The following is a 22,296-nucleotide window of genomic DNA, read 5'->3' as shown; positions in this document are numbered from 1 at the left end:
ATAAATAGGTACCCTGATACATTCACAAACCACCCAGTTACACGGTACATGGAAACCTTCATAAGCTACATGTTTGTTGCACTGGTGCCTTCATACACAGATCTGTGTCTCACTGACAGAGTCCTCAACTACACTTATTCTTTCTTCACAAATTAAACTGTTCTATTTCAGAACCTCATTGATACATTAAAACTTTAAACTTCACAGAAAACCGATAAATTTGAACATCATTATTACACGGTCACATTTTGCATGGACATATTGCACAGCTAGGTGGTGCAATGGATAGAGTGCCAGGCCTGGAGTCAGGAAGACTTACCTTCCTGAGTTCAAATCTGGCCTCAGACATTTACTAGCTGTTTGACCCTGGGCAAGTCACTTAACCTTGTCTGCCTCAGTTTCCTCATGTGTAAAATGAGCTGGAGAAGGAATGGCAAACCACTCCAGTATCTTAACCCTAAATGAGGTCAGGAAGAGTCGGGCAGGACTGAAAGGACTGAAACAAAACAATAACATTACACATATATACATCCTGATACTGTTGCCACATGTTGATACCTTTATATATGATATACTGTTGCACACACAATGATATATAGCCTAATACTGTCTCGTATATTCTGTGAGGACAAACAGTCACATAGTTTGACATTTTGATTTTGCCCTTGTGTATAAATTTCTCCACTGGTAAAGGTTCATCTATCCTCGTGATTCTGGTCTCCCCCCCACCTCCAAACTAGATAGGAGGATCTACTCAAGGGACTGGAAACCTTCCTCTGGATCTATTTATATCTCAGGGTATCTCAATGGTATCTATTAGTATATATTGGGTATCTATTAGTATCTCATTGTACCATTTGGACTCTACCACTATTATTTCACATTCTTGTTTCTCAACTAACTCATCTCTTTTTGTGTCCAAATGGCCACTTCTCATACCCAAGGCATGCTACTAACTTACTGCTCAGTATGATTCTTTAGAGATTATGGTGTTTTGAGATTCAGTCATCATCAGCAAACTACTGGTAGTTTAAAAGATGCCTTGCTGTAACATTTTCCAAATGTGATCCAACTAAATGAATATTCCTGCCCCATTTTGACTTCAGCATCTGCCAGCAGCAAGCACACCAGCAGCATCTAAGGTCTAACTAGAGAGACAGACAGACAGACTTAGTCAAAAGGCTTCCTGCCAGTCAGAGGCACCCCGAGACATCATGGAGGCAGTACGTCCATGGTCTACGGACCTCTTGGAGTGCCTGAGACTCTTTCAGGGAGTCCATGAGGTCAAAAATACTTTCACAATAATATAAAGCCATTTAAATGCCTAATATGGTAAATGGCAATAGATATAACCCACATAACAGAACTCTTGGCAAGGGGGCAAGGCTCAATAATTTTTAAGAAGGTAAAGAGGTCCTGAGGCTAAAAAGTTTGAGAATGGCTGCCGCAGAGAGTGTTGGACTTGAAGTCAAGAAGATCTGAGTTCAAATCCCAACTTTGCCTCTTAAGGCTGTATGACCATGGGTACTGCTGTCACACAACCTGTGTCTAAGTTCCCACATCTATACAATGAGAATAATAATAGCTGTAGTAACCTGCCTCCCAAGGCTGTTATGAGAATCAAATTTGATCATATGTAGAAAGAGCTGTGTAGGCTTTAAGATGCTGTATCAGACATTCCCAAACTTATTTGGTCCCCTTTAAAAAAAATTACTCAGTGCCCCCCTGGAAATCTACTTTCTTTAACCCATTAATGATTTTTTTTGAAATTTGCATAATTTCAAAAATTATAAAACATTTTTTAAAAAGACACATCTTAAATTTAATATATTGTAAATTTGTGGCTTTTTCCTGCATTGAAATTTTGATGATGCAATATTGCATCATGTAACTGTATAGTATCATATTGTAAACAAGTCATTACATGCACATATTCCTGCCCATGCACGCTGGACTTCTTGACAATGCACAACAGGCTTGCTTGCCAACACTTGCTTGTTAAGACCTGTCGGTGGACTTGACCACTGATCGGTTATAACTTTCACCTTGTGTGTTTATTTGGAAAATAATGTAATCACTATACATGTACAAACTGTTTTTCAAAGTTTTCTTCTCTTCTTTCCTTATGCTTCCACTGCCCCCTTGTCTTTATTCAATGCCCCCAATTGCATCTGAGGCTACTACCGCCTTGCCCAAGATCATTTCAGCACCCCCAGGGGGTATTGCTCTCTTTGGGAACCTATGTGCTATATGAATGTCAGCCACAAAAAGATGATGGTGAGATAATAGAATGTAATCTCCTCAAAGCCAGGGACAGTTTCATTTTTGTCTTTGTATCTCCAGCACCTAGCATAGCATCTGTCATACAGTAGGTACTTCATAAATGATTGCAGCTAATGTCATAGTATGGATAATGTGTTTGTCTAAGTATTTTGTGTTTCCATAGTACCAATAGTTAGCCAGATCTCTTTCATGTTACTATAGATCTCACTGAGGAGGCTTTTTTATTTTTTAATTTTTTAAATCTTTTTAGCTTCTTGGTGAGGCAATTGGGGGTAAGTGACTTGCCCAGGATCATACAGCTAGTTAAGTGTCTGAGGCTGGATTTGAACTCAGGTCCTCCTGACTCCAAGGCCAGAGCTCTATCCACTGTGCCACTTAGCTGCCCCTTGAGGAGGCTTTTTTTTTTTTGCCTAGGTAATGGGGTTAAGTGACTTGCCCAGGGTCACACAGCTAGTAAGTGTTATGTGTCTGAGGCCGGATTTGAACTCAAGTCCTCCTGACTTCAGGGCCGGTACTCTATCCACTGCGCCACCTATCTGCCCCCTTGAGGAGGCTTTTTTAGAAAAATAGCTTTTATCATGGGCAAATGGACAAATTTGGAGAACCTGTATATAAACAGACAATCTTTTGTTTAGACTCCACACAGAACATCTGTAACAGCAGGTGGTAACAGCACTGGCAAACATCTTAGGTGAGTATGTATCAACACTTCATAGTGATATGCAGTGGGAAACTGAGCAGTAGTAATGCCACAGTCCCATCTCTCATACCCACCTCAGAAGACACCTTCTTTCACCAGACCCTTTTAAAGTGCGTTAAAAAAAAAAGACAAAAACAAAAACCAACCAAACAAAAAAAACCCCCACCATCATAGAAACTGTGGGAACTTACACATTTGATAAGCCTCTCAATCCAATTGTACGGCCACAAAGCCCATACAACTATAATCTTCTGTAGAAAATCACCAACAAAAGCCTGACTGTCCCCTTTCCATGTTTTCTTTATCTCACTGGCAATCTGAGTATAGACCAGTTTAATAAAAATAGTATAAGAACAAGAAAGTATTGCTTAGTAGTTGCTGATGCCATCTTGGTCCCTTTTTTGGGATGGGGGAGTGGAGGGGGGAAAACCATTTAATCTTTTTGATCCTTTTGGAATCTTCCTTCTCTAAGATATTTTGAAAAAGCAATCCTAAATGCATTTCAAATTATGTCCTCTCTAGCATTTTTCATTTTGTCTATTCACCATTTAAAAAAATATATTAGTTTTTAAAATTAACTATGCTTTCTTTTTAAATTGAATTTCATTATGTTTTCAGGTCAGCATTCTTTCCTTCCCCAACCCCACAATGCGAAAGCAAAAAAATCAAAAGTTATTACAAACATGTATAGGCAGGTAAAACAAATTCCCACACTGGCCATGTCTAGAAAGTTTCAATCTTTGCTGTGAATCCATCACACCTTTCCATCTGGAGGTGGGGAGTGTATTTCATTATGATTCCTGTGTTACAGTGTTTGGTCCTTGAACTCCAGACCTCATCAACCCTCAGTGCGACCTACTGCAATAGACTCCTCCTATATGGTATTTCTAAAAGCTCTCCCTTTCTTTCCCCCCTCCCCCAAAGGAACACAGCTGATCTCACAGTTGGGTTCTAATCATGACTGCCAACTCAGTTCAAGTCTTCCTAGTTGAAGAGAGAAAGAAGTGTTTACAGAGAAAGAATAAAATAGTCCCAGTTCTCAAGAAGTTTACATTCTACTGAGAAGATAACAATATGTAACGATTGGATCTTGTCCTAATCTCTTCACAGATTCATTTTCTTAACTGCTTTTCACTGTTTTGGGAATAATCACTCAAAGTCTTTGTCTCCCTTCTCAAAGTTAAACAAATGAACTCGTACCCTAAACAAGTATTGACCTACACTTGAAAATAAATTAAGTGTGCTGGGAGCAATTTCTGGCCTCCTCGTTTTACATCAGTTAGATTTCATTAAGGAATGGTGATTGTCAATGTCTTTACTTTTGTCCAATTCTTATTTTTTAGGATCAATAGATTGTTTAAACAGGTTGGATTGAGACTACTCTAATTGTTCAGACTTTTTTCATTTTTACTTTCTATTCTGGTGTTTACTTTGTTTTTTTGTGCTAGGTATTTGATACTCTGTCCATACATACACTGACAGCAGATTTTGGCTTGACTAGTTTGCAATAACCAGTCATTTCCTGTCTGGTGAGATAGTCTTTTATTTTCTCTCTCTCTCTCTCTCTTTTTTTTTAAAATTTTATCTTTGGTGTTTACTCTTCCTAGCACCTTCTAACTCTTTTCTTCAAAGAAATTATTCATGATGTGCAGAGTGAGGCTTCTCAGTAGTACACACATTTTTCTCCACATTCATTTCTTGATTCAGAACTATATTTTCTAACATGACTGTCATTCTCTTTACTTTCATAACAAAGTCACCAAGTGCTAAGATGTGTGTTGACTTACTTTGTACGACTTGGTTGTCAAGTTCTTTCTATCATTTCTGCATTCTCTTCCTTATGTAAGAAATTCAGACATATGACCTTCATTACTCCTGAGACCTTGTCTCATCAGCTTTCAACCTGAACTACTGCAATGTCTTGTTTGGTATCTCTGCTTAACATCTCCCTCCTCTCATTCTCTACACAGCAGCCAAATTGAGAGGCCTCATGCACGACATGTCTGGCAATGTCACTCATCTCACCCAGAAGCTACAGGGGGGCTCCTTATTGCTTCCAGGATAAAACGTAAACTGCTGTTGGCATTTAAAATCTTTACCACCTAGCTTCGGCCTCCAATCCTGGCTGTAACACTATTGCCTCTCTCCTCTCTTGTCTTATGCACAGGCTGTCTGTTCCGCTTTGCCTGGAATGCCCACCTACCTCCACTTCTACCAGCTCACGTGAGCTCTTACGGGGGGCCTATGCTGGTCCCCTGGTTCGAGAGAGCATAGATTTAGAGCTGGAAAAGACCTTTGGCGCCATTGACTCCAAATCCCTCATTTTATAGGTGAGGAAGCAGGAAGAGGAGAGAAGAAGAGTTAAGCGAATGACAGCTAGGTGGTGCCATAGTGCATGGAGCGCCTGGCCTGGAGTCAGGAAGACTCATCTTCCTGAGTTCAAATCTGCCCTCAGACACTTACTAGCTGTATGACCTTGGGCAAGTCACTTAACCCTGTTTGTCTCAGTTTCCTCATCTGCAAAATGAGCTGGAGGAGGAAATGGCAAACCACTCCAGTATCTTTGCCAAGAAAACCCCCAAAAAGAGTTGGACAAGAATGAAAATGACTGAACAACAACACATGGCTAATGAGTGTCTGAGGCAGGACTGAAATTTGGATCTTCCTGACTCCAAATCTAGCCTTCTTATCCATTAGTTCACCCAGTTGCAGTCCGAACTCCTCAATTAATTTGTATTTGCTTCATATGTATTTTTATTTACTTATTTATGGGCATGCCACCCCCCCCCCCCCCATAACTTATGCTTCTTGTGGGGAAGGGTTTTTTATTCTTTGTATCCCTAGCACTGGTCACATTGCACGGCACACAGTAGGTGCTCAATGAATTGAAGTTTGGCTGAATGTCAAATGATTATATGGTGTTTTGTTTGCTTACGCACAGTCTGAGCACTGTGAAGATAAGATGATTCAAATGTTACATTAAATGATGTTTCTTGTTGCCTTTGGACAGGAAATCAACTCCCATCATTTGCTTCTCCTAGAAGAAGCTGTGAGCCCTGGCTACGCTTAGATTTAATGCCCTCTTTCTAATTTTATCAATAGTTAGAGTATTAACATCCTGTTCTCCAATAACGTGTCAGCTTGTGTCACTGGGCAAAGATGGAGCTTAAAATATCAACCGTTAAATTTATGTTTGTTGACTGTCCAAGAACTGTGTGAATCCTAGCACCTTCTGTTCCTTCCCCACAGATCTTCTGTGTCATTGAGCAATTTTTGGGAGGGGGTTCCACAGGACCCCTAGCCATTTTCTATGGGTCACTGAAGCAAAAAACAAATAAACAAAAACCACAAACCCCCGTCCATTCCAAAAACAAACACTTAGCAGTCTTGTTTTCCTGTGAAGATGTTCGCTGTCCTTCATTAGACTGGTCCTCCAAGCACTGACATCACCAAGGCTGCATTCAGAGCCTTTCCTGGTTGGTATAATGGGCCAGTGCTGCATTGGCCAAACCTGGAGAAACCTCCTGTCTCTTCCATACACAATGAGGCATTTGGGTAGAGGGCACCAGTACCCCAATCCAGTAATACCCTACTGAGGAGGAGGCAGGCAAGACAACAGAAAGCAAAATGAAGCTTCGGGGTGGCCCAACCCGAGCTGCGAGCAGGGGTGGGGCAGTGGGAGAGAAGTGTCAGGCCAGGCCAGTTTTAATTTGTAGATAAGAATCCTTGGAAATGAGCACATTCATAGTTTCTATGCAAATGTTGTTCAAAGTGCTTTGGGACGGTTTGCCCAGTAAGTAGGTTAAATATTTGCCCTGCAATGTAATGCAATGCAGCACGCTAAGGTTTAGCAGCCAAGACCTTCTTCCTGGGATTGGCCAAAGGCAAACTTCAGCCATAGCAGGTCAAATCTGACCGAACACTGAAGCTGTGGCTTCCACCTTCTGGAGCGTTGTGGTTGGGGAGCAGGAGCTTATGCTGCTGAAGTCTTAAAAGAACTTACTAATTGGTCTTGGGATGGTGATAGGGTCTCGGATGTAGCTGCTGGCCACAAGGTCATCACCTCCCCCCATGGTCATAGTGAAGGAATGTGGAGAGGGAAAACCTATTACAAATGTGGGTCCGAGGCTGTGATTTGCACCAAGGGCCCTTTCCTGACAGCCCGCGGGGGCTCCCCAACACCTCCACCTTAGGTACACTCATACTGCTGCTTGAGTACTGTAACTAACCTGGCTAACGACAGCGGTCAAAGCAATGTACAGCTAGCTACAGGTGCATAGAAAATCCCGGATCCCGTTTCCTTAGGAACTAAGATGTTCTCGCCCGTATCCACACTCCCCAAGCCATGGACCCGGCAGGCAGGACACTTACTCCCGAAGGCACAGTTCATAGCAGCTCCCACGTGGTCACACTTGAGCACTTTGAGCCTCAGCGGTCTAGAGTGCAGGCTCCCCCCCCCACCCCCCCCCGTATTTAGAGACCCCAGTACTCACGGACACATTGCAGGCCTTTGCGAATGACGCCCCAGATGAAGTCCCCACAGAGGTCGCACCAAGTGTGGGTGCCAGGCCCTGACGGGCGGAAGCAGTGGCCCCGGCCCGGTCCGGCCGTGAGTCGGGGATCGCTGTGGCCGCCCAGCAGACGGACTTGACGGCCGCGGAGCAGCACGTCTGGACCGCGGCCCGGGGCTATGCGCAGCGCATTGGCGCGCTCCAGCCGGCCTGGACTCCGAGGGCCCGGGCTCCGGCCAGTCTCCTGCCCCCGTAGGCCGTCGGGGGACCGGACCAAGTTCCGCAGCTCGATCAGTTCCGGCTCTGCAGACATCACTGCCTCTCCAGGGGTCCCGGGACCCAGCTGTGGCTGGGCACGGAGCAGAGAAGCCACTCTCTGGCCGGGCAGGGAGTAGTCCTGCCTGTTTTGGTCAGTCCTCTCAGTGCTCTTTAGCTGGTACAGTTACTGCTTCGTTCTCCACTTCCTTCCCATCCTCCCATCCTCCCCCTCCCCCCCAGCCTAAGTTCAGCCTCTCTCTGCCCTTTTCTTTAGTTCTCTGTCCATCTTGATCTTTGCCTCTCGGGCTCGGTGGACCGCTCAGCACCCTGACTCTCGGCCCCTCTCGCTGCTGGCGGTTCCCTCGCCTTGGCTCTGCCCCTCCTGGGATGGATAGCAGAGGTTTTTGCCTCCTCCTCCTCCTCCTCCTCCTCCTCCTCCTCCTCCTCCCCTATGGGTCCCAGTGGACTCAGAGCAGCAGGAGCACGACTAGGGCGGAGCCAGCCCTTCCAATTCCTAGCGCCTTCGGAGGCTAGAGTACGCTCCCCCGCACCCCGTCCCCGGCCCCCACTTCGAAGGCTCGGGCAGTGTTTGACAACCGGCCCCGCCCCAACCCAGGGGCCCTGCCTCGGTTTGCTAAGATCTCCGGAGTCAAAGCCACGCAATGGAAACTAGAGTCAGGGAGGGGGCTGGCAGAACTCAGCCTTTGACTCGGGGGCGGGAAACAAGCGCAGGGAGGGAACAACTGGAGGGGAGGGAATCCGAGAGAACCAGACCAGAAATGTGCCAAGTGGGGATGAAGGAGCCACAGGGGTCCACTTTATCCTCTACAGGGAAAGGCAATGGTCTGAGAACGTTTGCGGCGTGGGGAAGGAAGTTGGACCTTAGAAGCACGAGTGCCAAATGGGGCAGTGCTTCGTGCTGTCCTTAGGCTGAAGAGGGGTGCAGGGGGAGGCCCCTCTGAGCAAGAGCCCAGCTAACCCTGGCTCCCGGAGCAGCGTCCCGCCTGCCTCATCTTCTGTTGCTTTCCCCCTCCTTCCCTTTCTCTTGGAGGCCCGGCCTGGCTCCACAGGAAGCAGCCTCAGCCCTCTTCCAAAGCCATCCCCATCCCATCACTAGGCAAGCCTTAGAAGAGTGGGGCCAAGCTAGGGCGGTTTAGCGCTGCAAGCAGACAGAAGCTTCTTTTCTCAAAAGAAAGCATTTACTGTGCTTTACAGAGAGGAAGAAGGTACCCCACATCCGCACTATCCTGCCACAGACTCTCAGAAAGGGGAGGGAAGTCTCAGCAACTCGACCTTACTCCCTCCTTTCTCTAGGTCCCTGTGAGGACTCACCCTCTCTAGAATTCCCCCTCCCCCTTCCCCAGGGCAAGAAGGAAGGGGGAAGGATCTCCGGAAGTACCCAGCCCCAGCTCCCAAGAATCGAAGGAACCCTCCTCTGTCCCAGACTCATGTAGTCTGGACTGTCCTGAGAGCTGAGGCACACGTTTGGAGCTGCAGGGCTAGGCAAGAATGAATGGGTTACCAGGGATTCAGACCAGGAAGGGCAGAGAGCAAGCAGTGGCCTCTGCCTGATGTGGGAGTCTGTGGACCGGTCTGGCCTGGCGTGCTAGGGTGTGTGTGTGGGGGAGGGGCACTAGAATAACTAGAATAGTGGGGCACTCTGGGGCCTTGGGTAGGTGGGGGCTTGGCATGATGGGATACCACGAGGGTAAATGAGCAGCAGCTACTACTAGGCTTTGACCTCCTCCTTCACACTGTCCATCGACTTGGCCATTAAGTCACAGGATTTTCGGTGCTTCTGCCAGTGTTTTACCTGGCATTCCCTGTTCAAGAGGAAGAGGGGCAACTGAGGCTCAATGAGGTTCTGCTTAGCCGTTGTCCTAAGAAAGGAATGGGTCCATGGGCCCCGGGGACCTGACCCTTTTGTCTGAATCCTAGAGTGAATGCCACCCCTGGGCTAATGAGATTTGGCCTCTCAGTGGGAGCTCCTGGAGGCACCAGACCCCTAAAGCCCAGGCTGCTCCAGAGCCTTGGATCGTGTTTGGGGAGGTTCTACTTCCTGGGAGAGGGAAGGGAAGAAGGGGGGCTGAGGTTGTGGGCAAGCAGTTTTGGGCACAGTGGTGAACATACCGCTTACAGTACCACTCATTCTGGCAGCGAGAGCATCGCTTGGAGGCCTCAGCATTGCAGGAGGCACACTTGGGCTTCTCAGGGTTCAGTGCCTCTATCACATCCAGCTTGTAGGTCTCTGCCCACCTGGAGAAGAACACAGGAAAAAGGGGGGCCTAGAGAAGGGTGACTAGTATGACCATGGTATTTGGTCTAGGTGCTCTGTCGAGAGATGCGGGGTTATATATTTTGAGGTGATATTCCATAATACTGCCTGGATCCTTTTGTATCTCCATGTTTTTTTTTTTGTTTTTTTTTTTTGATGGGGGTCCCGGAGGGTAACTTGAGGTAAGGACACTGGATCTGAAACTAGAGGACATGGGTTTAAATCTAGATTTTGCTACTTGCTGCCTTTTTGACTGTGGACAAGTGTCTTCGCTTCTCTGGCTCTCAGTTTCTCTTCTCTCAGTCCAAGTACAGAAACCTAGGGGCTATATCAAGTGTTCTCTCAGGTCCCTCCCAGCTCTAAATGCCATGGTCCTAGGATTAGTTAGGAATGTAGAAGTGGTGCACCTCCAGACCAGCCATGTTATTATGAGACTGCTTGATTGGCTGACAGGGATCTGGGGGTTATAGAACAACCCAATGAGCTTGATTCCAGGAACCCAAGTGGGTGGATCCCAAATCACTGGTCTTGGGGACTTGCTCTGGGATGGAAGAAACCATTCTTGACTGTGGCCTATGAACTAGAGGGAATCTTGGGCCAAACCTGGCTAGGAAAACATTAGCTAGACAGATGTGCTTGGAAACTAAGTCACTGCCTAAGCTAGAATTGAGTCAATTTGTTTTACATGAACATGTCTAATTAACCTGCCCTGGAATGTTCCTTTGAATGGATCATTTCTTTATAAAATATATCTTGGAAACTTTTCTTTTGGGACATGTGGCCAATAAGGATAATAAATAGAGAGGGAGCAGAGACCAGTTATGGTAGCAGGAGCAGTGGAGTGGCCAAGAAGTCAAGGGCTAGGAAAATCAGGGGAGCCCCAAGCTCAGGCTAAGGTTTAGAAAGCAGAGAAAAGTGACAGGCCTGGCCCAGGCTGAGGGCAATGGTCCCATCTTGACCAGCCTGACGAGGAAAGAGCTGGTGCTCTCTTAAGTTTTCAGGAATCAGGGACCCTCGAGACTCAGGATAAATCCCTCTTAAGGGTGGGTGGGTCTGGCGTTGCCCCCCAGCCTACCTTCTGGCCTGCAGACGAAGCTCCTGCTCAGAGGGGCTAAAGATGTGCTTCAGTTGGTATTTTGCAATGGCCTGCCACTTGCCCCCGTTCTTCCTCTCTAGCTGGCTCCAGATTTCTGGGATCTGTGGGGAAAGGTCACAGAATGGGAGAAGGCCTTGACCAGCAAGTTGAGGAGCCAAAGAATATGGTAGAAGTTGAGTCATTCAAGGCCACAACATGCTTAGCTGTGCCAGTAAGAGAACCCAGGGGTCTGGCCTCATTGACAGTCCTCTAACCATTGGACCCACTGTCCAACAGGACACTGACTGGTCAGATCTTCTGTAGGCTGGGCTGGGCAGCCATCTGCCTTTTCCCTCTGTCGATACCTGCTCCATCACCAGGTCCTTTTTGGGAGGGTGGGGCTCAGTGAGTGCCAGGTGGCTCAGGAAGCGCTGTAGCTCCACCAGGTTGGGGATCTGGTCCAGCAGGATGTCAGTGAGCAAGGCCCGGAGCTGGGGGAACAGAGCCAAGGGAAGCTACCAGAAAGATCCAGGGAGCCCAGGAGAAGATCTCTGAAACGTTCCCTAATGCCCTGGATTCTGTCCTCCAAGCCTCATCAGGGAAGGGAGAGAGACATGGGCTGAGCAGTCACTACTCTCAAACATGAGTACATGCAGCTAAAGAGCTGGTTTTTCTTTCCACTTGAGGCAGTGATGCATTGGTATGCTGAACAGAATTCCAACTGGACCCTTGCCATGGAGGGGAGTGTGTGTGTGTGTGTGTGTGTATATGTGTATATGTGTGCATGTGTGTGCTATGGGCAGTGGTGACAGAGGAAAGACAGTTTGATGGCCAAGATCTGAAAAGGGTGTATTGAGGTGGCTTTCTCAGGGAGGGAAGGGTTGAGGGGAAGGAGTCATTCTAGTGGGTGAAGTGTGACCTGGGGATCCAGGATCCTTTCCGATACCACTGGGACAGGGCAGGGAGGAGGGAGGGAAGGTACCCTGGGCTTAGAAGCCATGCCAGCCAACTGGAATGAATCAAACTTAACCAACACTGAGACCCCTGTTCAGGGCCCTCCACCAAATCCAGCCACCTGGGGGACTTTGCTCCTTTACCTCCTTGGCCAGACTACAGAAAGGTTTTTGAAAACAGCCATCCCTCTCTGGCCCAACTAAGAGGGAGGAGAGTTGTGGCCAGTTGGCGAGGGGCGGCAGCAGCAATGGCAGGGCTAGAGCAGAGAGACTAGGAGCCCGGGGGGGGGCAATGGGGCATCTACGAGGGCTGGATGTCCCCTGCCCCGCCCCCCCCCCTAACACTCTTAGCATGACCCACCCTAAGGAGCTGGTTCTTGTTGAAGCCAGTGAGGTTATACTTGGCCTGGCATTGAGGGTTGAGCAGCAGGTTGTACAGGGCGATCCACACCTGCCCATCTATCTTGGTCAGTTTCGGATAGTCCTTGGCGGTCACTATTTGCCACCTGCCCCCCTCAAACCTCTTCAGCTGGCCTGAGAAAAAAGCAATGGAGAGGGGACGGGAGAGGTGTCAGAGGCCAGGGGCTGCCCTAAGCTCTGCCACTGACTTGCTTTAGGATCATGGACAAGGCTCTCAATTTCTTCAGGTCTTAGCTTCTTGATCTGCAAGATAAAGGGCCAAGAACAGACTGCAGCCAAGTTCCCCTCCAGTTCTGAGACCCTCTACGCCTCTACATCCTGATCACAGGATGCGCAGGGAGATGTGGACTGAGCTCAGATCCTGCTGGGAAGGTAGGTTTGATTTTCAAATATACTTGTGGAATTCTGAGAGATTTTCATTTACTTTTGGCATCTCACAGCGGTCTTTAATCGTAGGAACACAACAAATGCTCTAGATGGTCACTGTTCCTGACCTGAGGCGTCACAGACACAGACCCAGGATCTATAACTGGCCTCTGGGGCTCAGGCCCCCTGCTGGTCCTGAGCCGAGCTCGGGGTGCTCTGTGCATCTTCCTTTTCTCTGGACGAGGGCCAGAAAGCTTCCTGAGTAAGGGGAACTTCCCGGGGAACAAACTCACCTCCTTCCTGGCCATACCAGGGGCTGTTTTCCAGCAGCTCCACCAGGAGGCAAGGCAGATTGTGGGTGCTCAGCATACGGGTCAGGGTGCTCAGAGACAGGCTGCAGAGGGCAGGCATCGTGGGAATCAGAGCAGAGCTGCCCCCTCGGCCCCTCTCCACCCCCCCCCCCCCCCCGCCAGGGACCTCTCCTGGGAGGAAATCAGGGAAGGCGGCTCTGTAGCGGCCACACCACTCACCTGTCCACACTGTCCGTGATGTAGCGCAGCACAGAAAGGGCCTTCAGAGAGATCGCAAACTCCATGGTTTGGGCCTGCTTCTGCAGCTCCTGGAGGGTATGGGGAGGGCATGGTGGGGACCATGGGAAAAACAGGTTTTCAGTAGGGGCAGGCCCCCTTTCTCTGGCCAAGGAGTCTCATCCTGCTCAGCCTGGGCTAGAGGGACATTGGCTCTTCAAAGGAGCCACTGCCTGGGCTGGAAAGAGTCAGCTTTGGTGGGGAAGGGGGGCAGGGGTGGGGTACCCAAGGTACCTGCAGAGGTGAAAGCTCAAACTCTCCTTCAGGCACTGAGAAGCCTCCAGAGCTGTTCTGGGCCACCAGGAGGGTCAGCTTTCGGTGACAATAGTCAATCAAGTCCAAAATGGAGTCCTCGGCTGAGTCACATACTTCCTAAGAAAGAAAGGAAAGATGAAGGGATGTGAGTGAGAGGCACATGGTGCTAGCCTCGGGGTCTGAATCCTCTTTCCCTTGGGAGGGGCACTGGACCCCTTCCATCTCTAAAGACCTTCAAGTATACCAGAAACACCGTGGTTCTTGCCCAGGAGCCCTGTCAGATGGGCACAGCACCATTGTACCACCCTCCCTTCTCCCCTGACCTGACCTACAGTGTCTGTGCTCTTTTCACTTGGCCCAGAAGTCCCAGCCCAGGAAGCTGGGGTCAGGTAAGGAGCCAGCAAGCAGTCAGGGGGCCTGGGGCAAAGTCGGCAGGGCTACAATGGGGAGAGAGTGGGATATAATCAAATGACTCTACTCAAGGTTAAGGGTTAGAACTGTGATTTCACTGGTATAGGGAATTCCTAGAGAAGGAAATTCCTTGTACCAGTCCAAGCTGGTATCTTCTCTGCCAACTTCTCTCTAAAACTGAAAGTTTTAAGGGCCTCGAGTAGAGGTGTGGAAGCAGAGGACCCTGACACTCCAAGGACATCCTTAACAAGATTAAAATAAAGAAATGTTTAACAAAGTAAATATTCAGTGGAACAGAGACAATGTTAACAGGTGGTTTTCTGAGTCAATATGTGCCCTGCAGGGATCCCTTCTATTTGAGGCTGACACTATTGTCCTTGGGCACAGGGAGATTAACCAACTTTCCCAGGGTCACAAAGCCTGTATGTGTGCCAAAGGCGACACCTGAACTAGCAGGGATGAGCTCTGGCTCCAGTCCCAGCTTCCTTTTCTCATCTCAGTCAAGGCTGCCCAGTGAACTCAAGGCTACCATCATTTCATTCCACAAGCCTCCTCCCTGGGCTTTACAGATCTGTTCCCATCTTATTCCCAGTGCCAAAAGCTGTTCAGTACTCCTTGCTGAGGGTGGACCAGGCTCACCTTGTGGAAGAAGACAGTCTCCAGAAGGTTGATGACGGAGGCCTCGTGGTGCACCTGGGCAGGAGAGGAGGAGGAAAGCACACTCGGGAGAGAAATCCCAGGCCCACTTCCTGCCCACAGCCCAGCTCTATGGGATGGGACACCCGTCCTCTGAGATTTACTTATCCAACTTAGTCTAGAGCCCTAGCTGGGGCCAGGAGGAAGGGAGGGGACATGGGTGAGGCACCTGCGAAGCAGGTGGGGGGGGGGGGGGGAACACAGAGTGTCCAGGGTCCCCTGCTGCTCTCACCACCATGTAAATAGGAAAGGTGTTATGGGGTTTGAAATCTTCTAGCTTGCACAGAATGGGGAACACCTTCTGCTTCCACATCTCCACAGAAATCAGCTCCTCGATTAGAGTCGGGATCTGGCGGTACAGGAGGAGACAAGAGACGCAAGCCTCATCACAGACTTTTCGAGATAGAAGGGGTCTCAGCTGCCAGTGAGCCCATCTTCATTTTTGGTGGGAAGCACTACTCCCACATGCCTGGCCCATGGGGGTGGGGCAGCTGCCAGCTCCCAAGGCAGACCATTTCACTTCTGGATAGCGCTAATTATCGCCAAGCTTTTCCTGACATCGAACCTAACCTTTCCCCTTTGCTACTTCTCTCCATTGTTCCTGGTTCTGCCTTTGAAAATCAGTAGAACAAATAGAATCTCTCACATGAGTCTTCAAGTATTTGGAAGAAACCATTAGGTTTTCCATGAGTCTTCTCTTCAAGCTAAATATCCCCAATTCTTTCAGCCTCTTACATGACAGGAACGTAATGCCCTTTACCGTTCCAGTTGCTTCCTAGCTTATTAATGTCATTTTTTTTCATTTTATTTTATTTTTTTCCACATTAGTCATGTTGTGAAAGAAGGATCTGAACAAAAGGGAAAAACCACAAGAAAGAAAAAAAAAGAGAGAAATTAGTACGCTTCAATCTGCATTCAGACTCCATAGTTGTTTCTCTGGATGTGGATAGCATTTTCCATCATGAGTCTTTTGGAATTGTCTTACATCATTATCAATGTCCTTCTTAAACTGTTGCTTCCATAACTGGACACCCAAACCTTGCTATGGTCTGACCAGGGCAGGGGCCAGGGTCACCTCGTTGCTCTGGGGATGGAGGCAGGAGTCTAATCATGCTACCCAAAGACGCACTGGCTTTTTGGGCTCATACCCAGCCTGCAGCTCTCTACTTCCCCCACCCCCTTCATCTTTTTCAGACAAACTCCCTCTGTCTCGGTCTCTCTTATCCTGTATTGGGTAGTGGAGTTTCTGAGCACAAGTGATAGAAGGCTGCTGAGGATGATTATGGTGAGTTTCCCCAATTTAAAAATCATTAGTGGAATTTTTATGGGATGTGCATGTGTGTACTATATTCCTCCTTGAGCTCAGCTAACAAAGTAAAGATGACTGAGTGCTCAGGGTCACTTCCGGCTATAGTATTTATTACAATGCAATTCCAAGTATAAGGAAATGATTTTATAGTCCCAAATTAATTGTAATGGTATTTATCTTATATGAATACAACTTCAAACACACAAGGATTCTATGCAGACACACTGTAAACCTCTGTAGTAAATATTTACAGGGGACTACTCAAAAAAGAGAATCCATTTGGTTTTTTTAAGCAATTGGGGTTAAGTGACTTGCCCAGGGTCACATAGCTAGTAAGTGTCAAGTGTTTGATCTGAGGCCAGATTTGAACTCAGGTCCTCCTGACTTCAGGGCCGCTGCTCTATCTACTGCACCACCTAGCTGCCCCCAGAGAATCCATTTGACTAGTAAGACAATCAATATCTCATGCTTCGAACTCCTTGCTTATCTTCTCCCTCAGAAGAAGTGGATGGTCACAAATAAGCATTCGGTGTGATGGGGTTGTGGTTAATAGTCACTTTGTTTTCTACAGTTCTAGGGGCCTAAAGCAGGAAGGCTATCTGAGGACCAGAGCCCAGCTCTCTTCTAAGCCCTCTGGACATCTTACCCAATCCCAAGGCTTTGATGAGTAAAAGACTAAACACTATTTTATTTGGGGGGCCGGAAATGGGGAAACCAGCAATGGGGGAAGAGGACAGGTCTCGTTTACAAAACTGAACTCAAGGCAACAACTTAAATTTACATCTTACTTTGAAGTTTATAAGACATCTTGTTCATAGACACCCTGTGGGGTGAGCAGGGCAGGGATGATTCTCTCTCTTCGGTGGGCTGATGAGGAATGGGCAGCACAGTGGCTCAGTGATTGGACCCGTGTCCCACCGTCCTAGTGTTTTCTTATATCACAGAGAGGCTGTGGCATGGTGGAAAGAGCCCTGGATTCTGGACTGGTGTCACAAGCTCACGTGTTTGAACCGTGGCTCTGCTCTCTAGGCCCAGTGTGGTGTCCAGCAGGTCAGCCTTCTCCCATTTTCTAAGGTCCCATCCAGCTCCCTGAGCTCCTCAATGCTCACCACCTTTTCCCCTTCTTCCTGAAACCAGGTCCTCGTCCTGACTCCCCCATCTCATAGTCCTCCCTGACCCCCAGCCTTCAGGAGTCCACAGGCTGCAAGTTCTTGTTCAGACTATCTTTATGGATATATTAGCTGGAAGAGCAAAATACTGCATCTTAAGGTTTGAAAAGTGTGCTGACATATGCATGCCATCTCATCTGACCTTCACCATTAAACTGGGAGGTAGGTACTGCATTTTCCCCATTTTACAGTTGAGGAAACCCAGGCTCAATCTAAAAACTCTCTAGCTAGCTGAAATGCTGGCTTCAGGCCTTGTCTTGGCTGAGGGCCTGCTCGTCAACATCCTATTTCCACTTTTATTTTTGTGGTCATTGTAGCCAAGGATGTTGACTCTAGGAGCTTCCTATGGTGCAAACATAACAAAACTCCTCCTCCTCCCATTTCTTTCTTTTCTTTTCTTTTTTCTTTTTGGCTAGGCAATGGGGTTAAGTGACTTGCCCAGGGTCATAGAACTAGTAAGTGTCAAGTGTCTGAGGCTGGATTTGAACTCAGGTCCTCCTGACTCCAGGGCCAAATGCTGCACCCACTGCACCACCTAGCTGCCCCCCCCCCATTTCTTCTTTAGACTACATACAGCCTGTCCCAAGTCTTAATGCAGTTTTACTAGCTTAAAACTGCACTAAAATAAACTAAGTTTTAGTTATATTAATTTTAACTGAAAACTAATAGTTTTAAGCTAGTAAAACTACACTAAGACTTTTGGGATACCTTGTATTATAAACACTCCATGAGGACAAGTCAACAAACATTTACTGTGTCTACTCTGTGCCAGGCTTTGTGCTAAGGACAATTTATTCTGAAGTCCTTGGTCCCACCTAAAAAAAAAAGGTCAATCAATATTAGTTTGAAATCTTTTTAAATGTCTTTTTCAAAGGCCTAACATAAGTCTAAAACTAAGTCAGGATAGAATGAGGGCAGTGACCTGTCAAGGGCTAGGGGCCCTTGATCCCCCACCGAATTAGGGGAGTGATCAAACTTAGAAAAGGAAGGAGACTTTGATAGAAGCATTTCTTGTGTTCACCTTTGACTGGGCAGAAAGAAGAATCCACGGAGGACGAATTGCAGAGAGATTAAACAGTTGTAGGAAAATTTGCTGCCACTGTAATTCTGTTACCAGAATGCCGTTACTATGATTTAGCTTATTGTGGAATTTTATCTCTGTTTAGGAGAACAATAAATTTTAACTCAAAATGGTTTGGGTGAGATTTTCAAAAAGTCAGGATAGCTTTCTGTCCTTTTGGATTTTCTCTAAGAAAAATGCTCAAGATTACAATAATACAATGTTTCTATCAGACTTGTATCAAAAATCCCAAAATGCAATTAGTGGTTTTCTTCCACATCCTTTTCTCTCACTGTCCCTTTTCCATTCCAGCTCCATACTCCAGAATATAGGGGTCCTAATTCTAGAAGTTAGTCACAAAGTCGGAGAGAAAGGTATGCAAATCAGGTGTTCAGACAAAATCTGATCCAGGGTTAAGTAACCTCAAAGATTGCTCAGAGAATTCCTAATCCATTAAAGGTTGATTTATTAGTGCTCTGACAACTTTCCAGTCATTTCAAGGCTCCAGGACAACCTTTTGTGCAGTTATCCAAATCAGCCTAGTTAGTGAGCACTCCATTCTTCTGGTTCCGAATTTTTCAATTTTCCAGATTTCCTAGTATTCCTCATAATTGCCCATATTAATTGCATTAGAGTAAGCCATTACATTAATGTCCTACAATGTATGTAGCCACTCTTCTAGTTGATAAATTTAATATTGAATATCAATTCCAGTATATTTGCTTTGTATTGATTATTTAAATTAATTTTGGTACATGAAATGTCATAGTTTTTCAGTCATTTCCTACATCAGAATTCTTTGCTCATTTTTAGTTCTGCTTTTTTTTTTTGGCTTTAAAGCATTTCATAAAGATCCTTCCATAATTCTTTATATTCCTTGGTCTTTTGAACTACAGTACTCTAGTATATTAATGTACCACAATTTATTTAGCCATTTGGACATTCAGATTGCCCCCCCCCCCTTTTTTTTGCAACTACAAAGAGTGCTGTTTTGTTGCTTTTGATAACACTTTCTGGGTTTATTCATGATATTGATACTGATGGGTCAAAGGGTATAACTAGGTTGCTCTCAACAGAGATGCTCCACCAGTAACAAGTGAGCATACCTTCTTCTCCAGAAGCCCACCAGCACTGAGTTTAGTTGTTTTTAATTTTTGCAAGTTTGATGGACTGGTGAGGTGGTTCTTCCAAGTTAAACCAATTTGCATCTCTGAGTATTAGTGAGGCTGAACATTTTTCAGGGGCTTATTATCAGTGGGTAGTTCTCTTTGTAGCACCTGGTAAGCCTTCCCATGGGCAGAGTCAACCTTGGGAGAGTAGCAAAATGTACAACTCTATGGGAAACCTAGTTTTTAGGTCTCCACAGAATGGATGTGCAGAGCAACAAGGACAGAGGGAAGAGATAAAATGCTCAAGGGAAAATGCTACTGTTTATCTTTCTAGACTGTTTAGAAATTACTCCCTGTCATGTCCTTGCCATTCCAACCAAGCTGTTCTTTCTGCCATATATTCCCTATCTCAACTGTGAGCCTTTGAACACTGCCTTTCAGGCCCCATTTCTTTGTATTTCCTTATCTTTATACAGGTTCCTTCACTCCAGTAGAATGTAAGTTTATTAAGGGCAGGGGCTGTTTTGGTCATACAGCAGGTGCTTAACAAATGCTAGATGAATTGAGAAGGAAACCCACAGTTTCTTCAGTGAGGTTTGTTTTTTCAAGGGTCTGATGGGGGAGAGGGGAACCTGCTGCCTCAAGGCCACATGTGGCCCTCTAGGTCCTCAAGTTCAGCTCTTTGACTGAATCCAAACTTCACAGAACAAATCTCCTTAACAAAAGGATTTGAAAACTTGGACTCTGTCAACAGGCCAAACCCAAGGTCCTAGAAGGCCACATGTAGTCTTGAGGCCAATCCCTAATCCAGCTTCTTATTCTTAAAATTGGACCCTGATTTCTCTGACTAGCCCAGCTAATTCTATCCATTTCCATCATGCTTTAAGGTTTACAAAGTGCTTCCCTAACAGCCCAGGAAAGTAAGCTTATAGGTAAGGAATTGAAGGCCTGTTGTCCTCCAGCTAGCAGCTGCTGGGAGCTGGTATCTGAAGCCAGGTCTCCTGATTCCACGTCTTTTCTCCCTTTTCAGAATCCCTACAAACACTTAATGTGTCTTATTGTACATTTGTGTATATAACTCTACAACACTGTTACGTCAAACTCTTACTGAAATCTGCTGTTGCCATTGAACATTTTCTTTTTTTTTTTACATTTTTTTTTTCCTTTTAGGCAGTGGGGGTTAAGTGACTTGCTCAGGGTCACACAACTAGTAAGTGTCAAGTGTTTGGTCTGAGGCGGGATTTGAACTCAGGTCCTCCTGACTTCAGGGCCGGTGCTCTATCCACTGCGCCACCTAGCTGCCCCCATTGAACATTTTCCTTGTTTCGCTTTTACTCCCCCTCTAAGACAGGACTGTGAACTCCTTGAGGTCAGAGACTAGTCTTAGCCATTTCTTAGTACAGTGCCTGGCACACAGTAGGTGCTTAATGCTTATTCCCTTCCCCCTTTTAGGACAAAGCTAGAACCTAGCCCTTCTAGTTCACAGTTTCAGAGTGATCTGTATGAGTGTTTATTGGCTCATAGGGTTTAGAATCAAAAGGTACCTTAGACTAATGCATTTCCCCTCAGCAGGAAGCATAAAGTTGGGCACAGTAGGTAGAACTAAAGAAATTCTTACTAATTTGCTTTGTTGATGGAAAGGGGAAAAGAGTTTCCCCTGAGGTAGGAGGACTTGAACAGAGAAAAGAGAAACACTTTCAGAGCCAGTGGAGTACAGGCCTGAGCTCCCTCTGGGGTCACTGGATAGATGATATACGTTTTAGATGTCTTGTTTGTGTTATATATACCTTATCTGAAGGGGATAAGAACTCCTCTCTCATATTAAAATTTACCTGCAGGGAACAAAGGGCCACTGGTGAAATCGAGGTGTCAGAAAGAGAAAGAGTTTGGCTTAAGAGCCCCCAGAGTCATTCAGACCCTACCACACAGGTTGCTACCAGTACAAGTGGGGCCACTGGATCTTCTACTTTGCCTTGAGCCTCCAATGGGGAAGGAAGCAGACAATGTCTGCCTTCCTGAAGGGAAGTGAGTTACTCAAAGATCTTATCCTGTTGTCAGGAAGGGAGGGAGGGGGCAGGGGGGGGGATGGGTATCTGGCCTTCTCTTAGCAGCAGTCTCCAGTGCCCGGGGGCCACGTCATACCTTGCCATGGGTGACCAGCAGCTCCTGGATGGGCTCTCCCTGGCTGGATGAGGCATCCAGGATGGCCTGCATATTCAACTTCTCCAGCTGTTCATGCTGCTGACACCACCTGGCCATAAGGGATTCAGTGGGATGGAGAAAACCTTGAAGCTTCCAGACACCACGTAGTCCCCCAAGGAGGGGGCGTTTCTGGGTAGGGCTGACCTTAGTCTCTAGTCTACCTGACCAGGCACAGCTTTTAGAACAGAAAAACCCTTCTCTCCCACCCACGACCCTCACCCTAACTACAATGAGAACTTGAAGTTGCAGTCTGGGACCCTGGGGGAGGGGGGGGGGGCACCGTACAGCCCCCACAAGCCCGGCAGAACATCTTCAGTCTCAATCAAAGCCCTCTATGCCCACTCTAGGGGCTGGTCTGCAGCCCTCTGTCCGTGCCGACGAGCGTGGTCCCCGCGCCCCCAGCTCGGAGCTCTCACCCCTGGGATCCCATCTCCCACAGTGGGAAGCTCTGCAGGGCCTGCACCAGGGCCTCGGCCTCTCCGTGCAGCAGCACCTCCAAGTCCCCCATCCTCGGGCTGTGGTGGGACGGAAGCAAGTCCGAACACCATTCAGCCGTCTCGCGGCGCCGTGCTTGGGGCGCTCAGTAGTTAAAAAGCGGTTACGCGTCGCCGTCGCCACGGAAACGCAGGGCTCGCGCGTCAGGGCGCCAACGCCCCC

General features: G+C 47.2%; 2 protein-coding genes across 3 annotated transcripts in view; both read right to left on the bottom strand.

Moving 5' to 3' along the window:
• RASSF1 (Ras association domain family member 1) overlaps positions 1–8,152 on the bottom strand; it is a 36,849-nt gene extending 28,697 nt beyond the window's left edge. The window contains exon 1 of the mRNA XM_027836917.1: positions 7,477–8,152. Within this exon, the coding sequence (XP_027692718.1) occupies positions 7,477–7,807 (331 nt within the window). The 5' untranslated portion in view covers positions 7,808–8,152. The remainder of the gene's footprint in view (positions 1–7,476) is intronic.
• Positions 8,153–8,932: 780 nt separating this feature from the next.
• Positions 8,933–22,228, bottom strand: ZMYND10 (zinc finger MYND-type containing 10). Of its 2 annotated transcripts, XM_027837108.1 has the most exons (13): positions 22,056–22,228; positions 21,580–21,688; positions 15,023–15,139; positions 14,734–14,787; positions 14,016–14,120; positions 13,663–13,800; positions 13,372–13,460; positions 13,135–13,235; positions 12,417–12,589; positions 11,468–11,593; positions 11,103–11,224; positions 9,883–10,008; positions 8,933–9,575 (listed from the first exon to the last, which is right to left on the bottom strand). In XM_027837108.1, the coding sequence occupies exons 1-13, from the start codon at positions 22,145–22,147 to the stop codon at positions 9,482–9,484; spliced, it is 1,446 nt and encodes a 481-aa protein (XP_027692909.1). In that variant the 5' UTR covers positions 22,148–22,228; the 3' UTR covers positions 8,933–9,481. The 2 variants fall into 2 exon arrangements, with proteins under 2 accessions (XP_027692909.1, XP_027692910.1); XM_027837109.1 differs by lacking the exon at positions 14,016–14,120 and having other exon boundaries at positions 22,056–22,227.
• Positions 22,229–22,296: the final 68 nt, after the last annotated feature.

This window comes from Vombatus ursinus, unplaced genomic scaffold, assembly GCF_900497805.2.
Source record: "Vombatus ursinus unplaced genomic scaffold, bare-nosed wombat genome assembly UNPS02014820.1, whole genome shotgun sequence".
Taxonomy (NCBI): Eukaryota; Metazoa; Chordata; class Mammalia; order Diprotodontia; family Vombatidae; genus Vombatus; species Vombatus ursinus.
The sequence above is the reverse complement of the archived record's forward strand: the minus strand, read 5'-3'. Positions and strand labels throughout refer to the sequence as shown.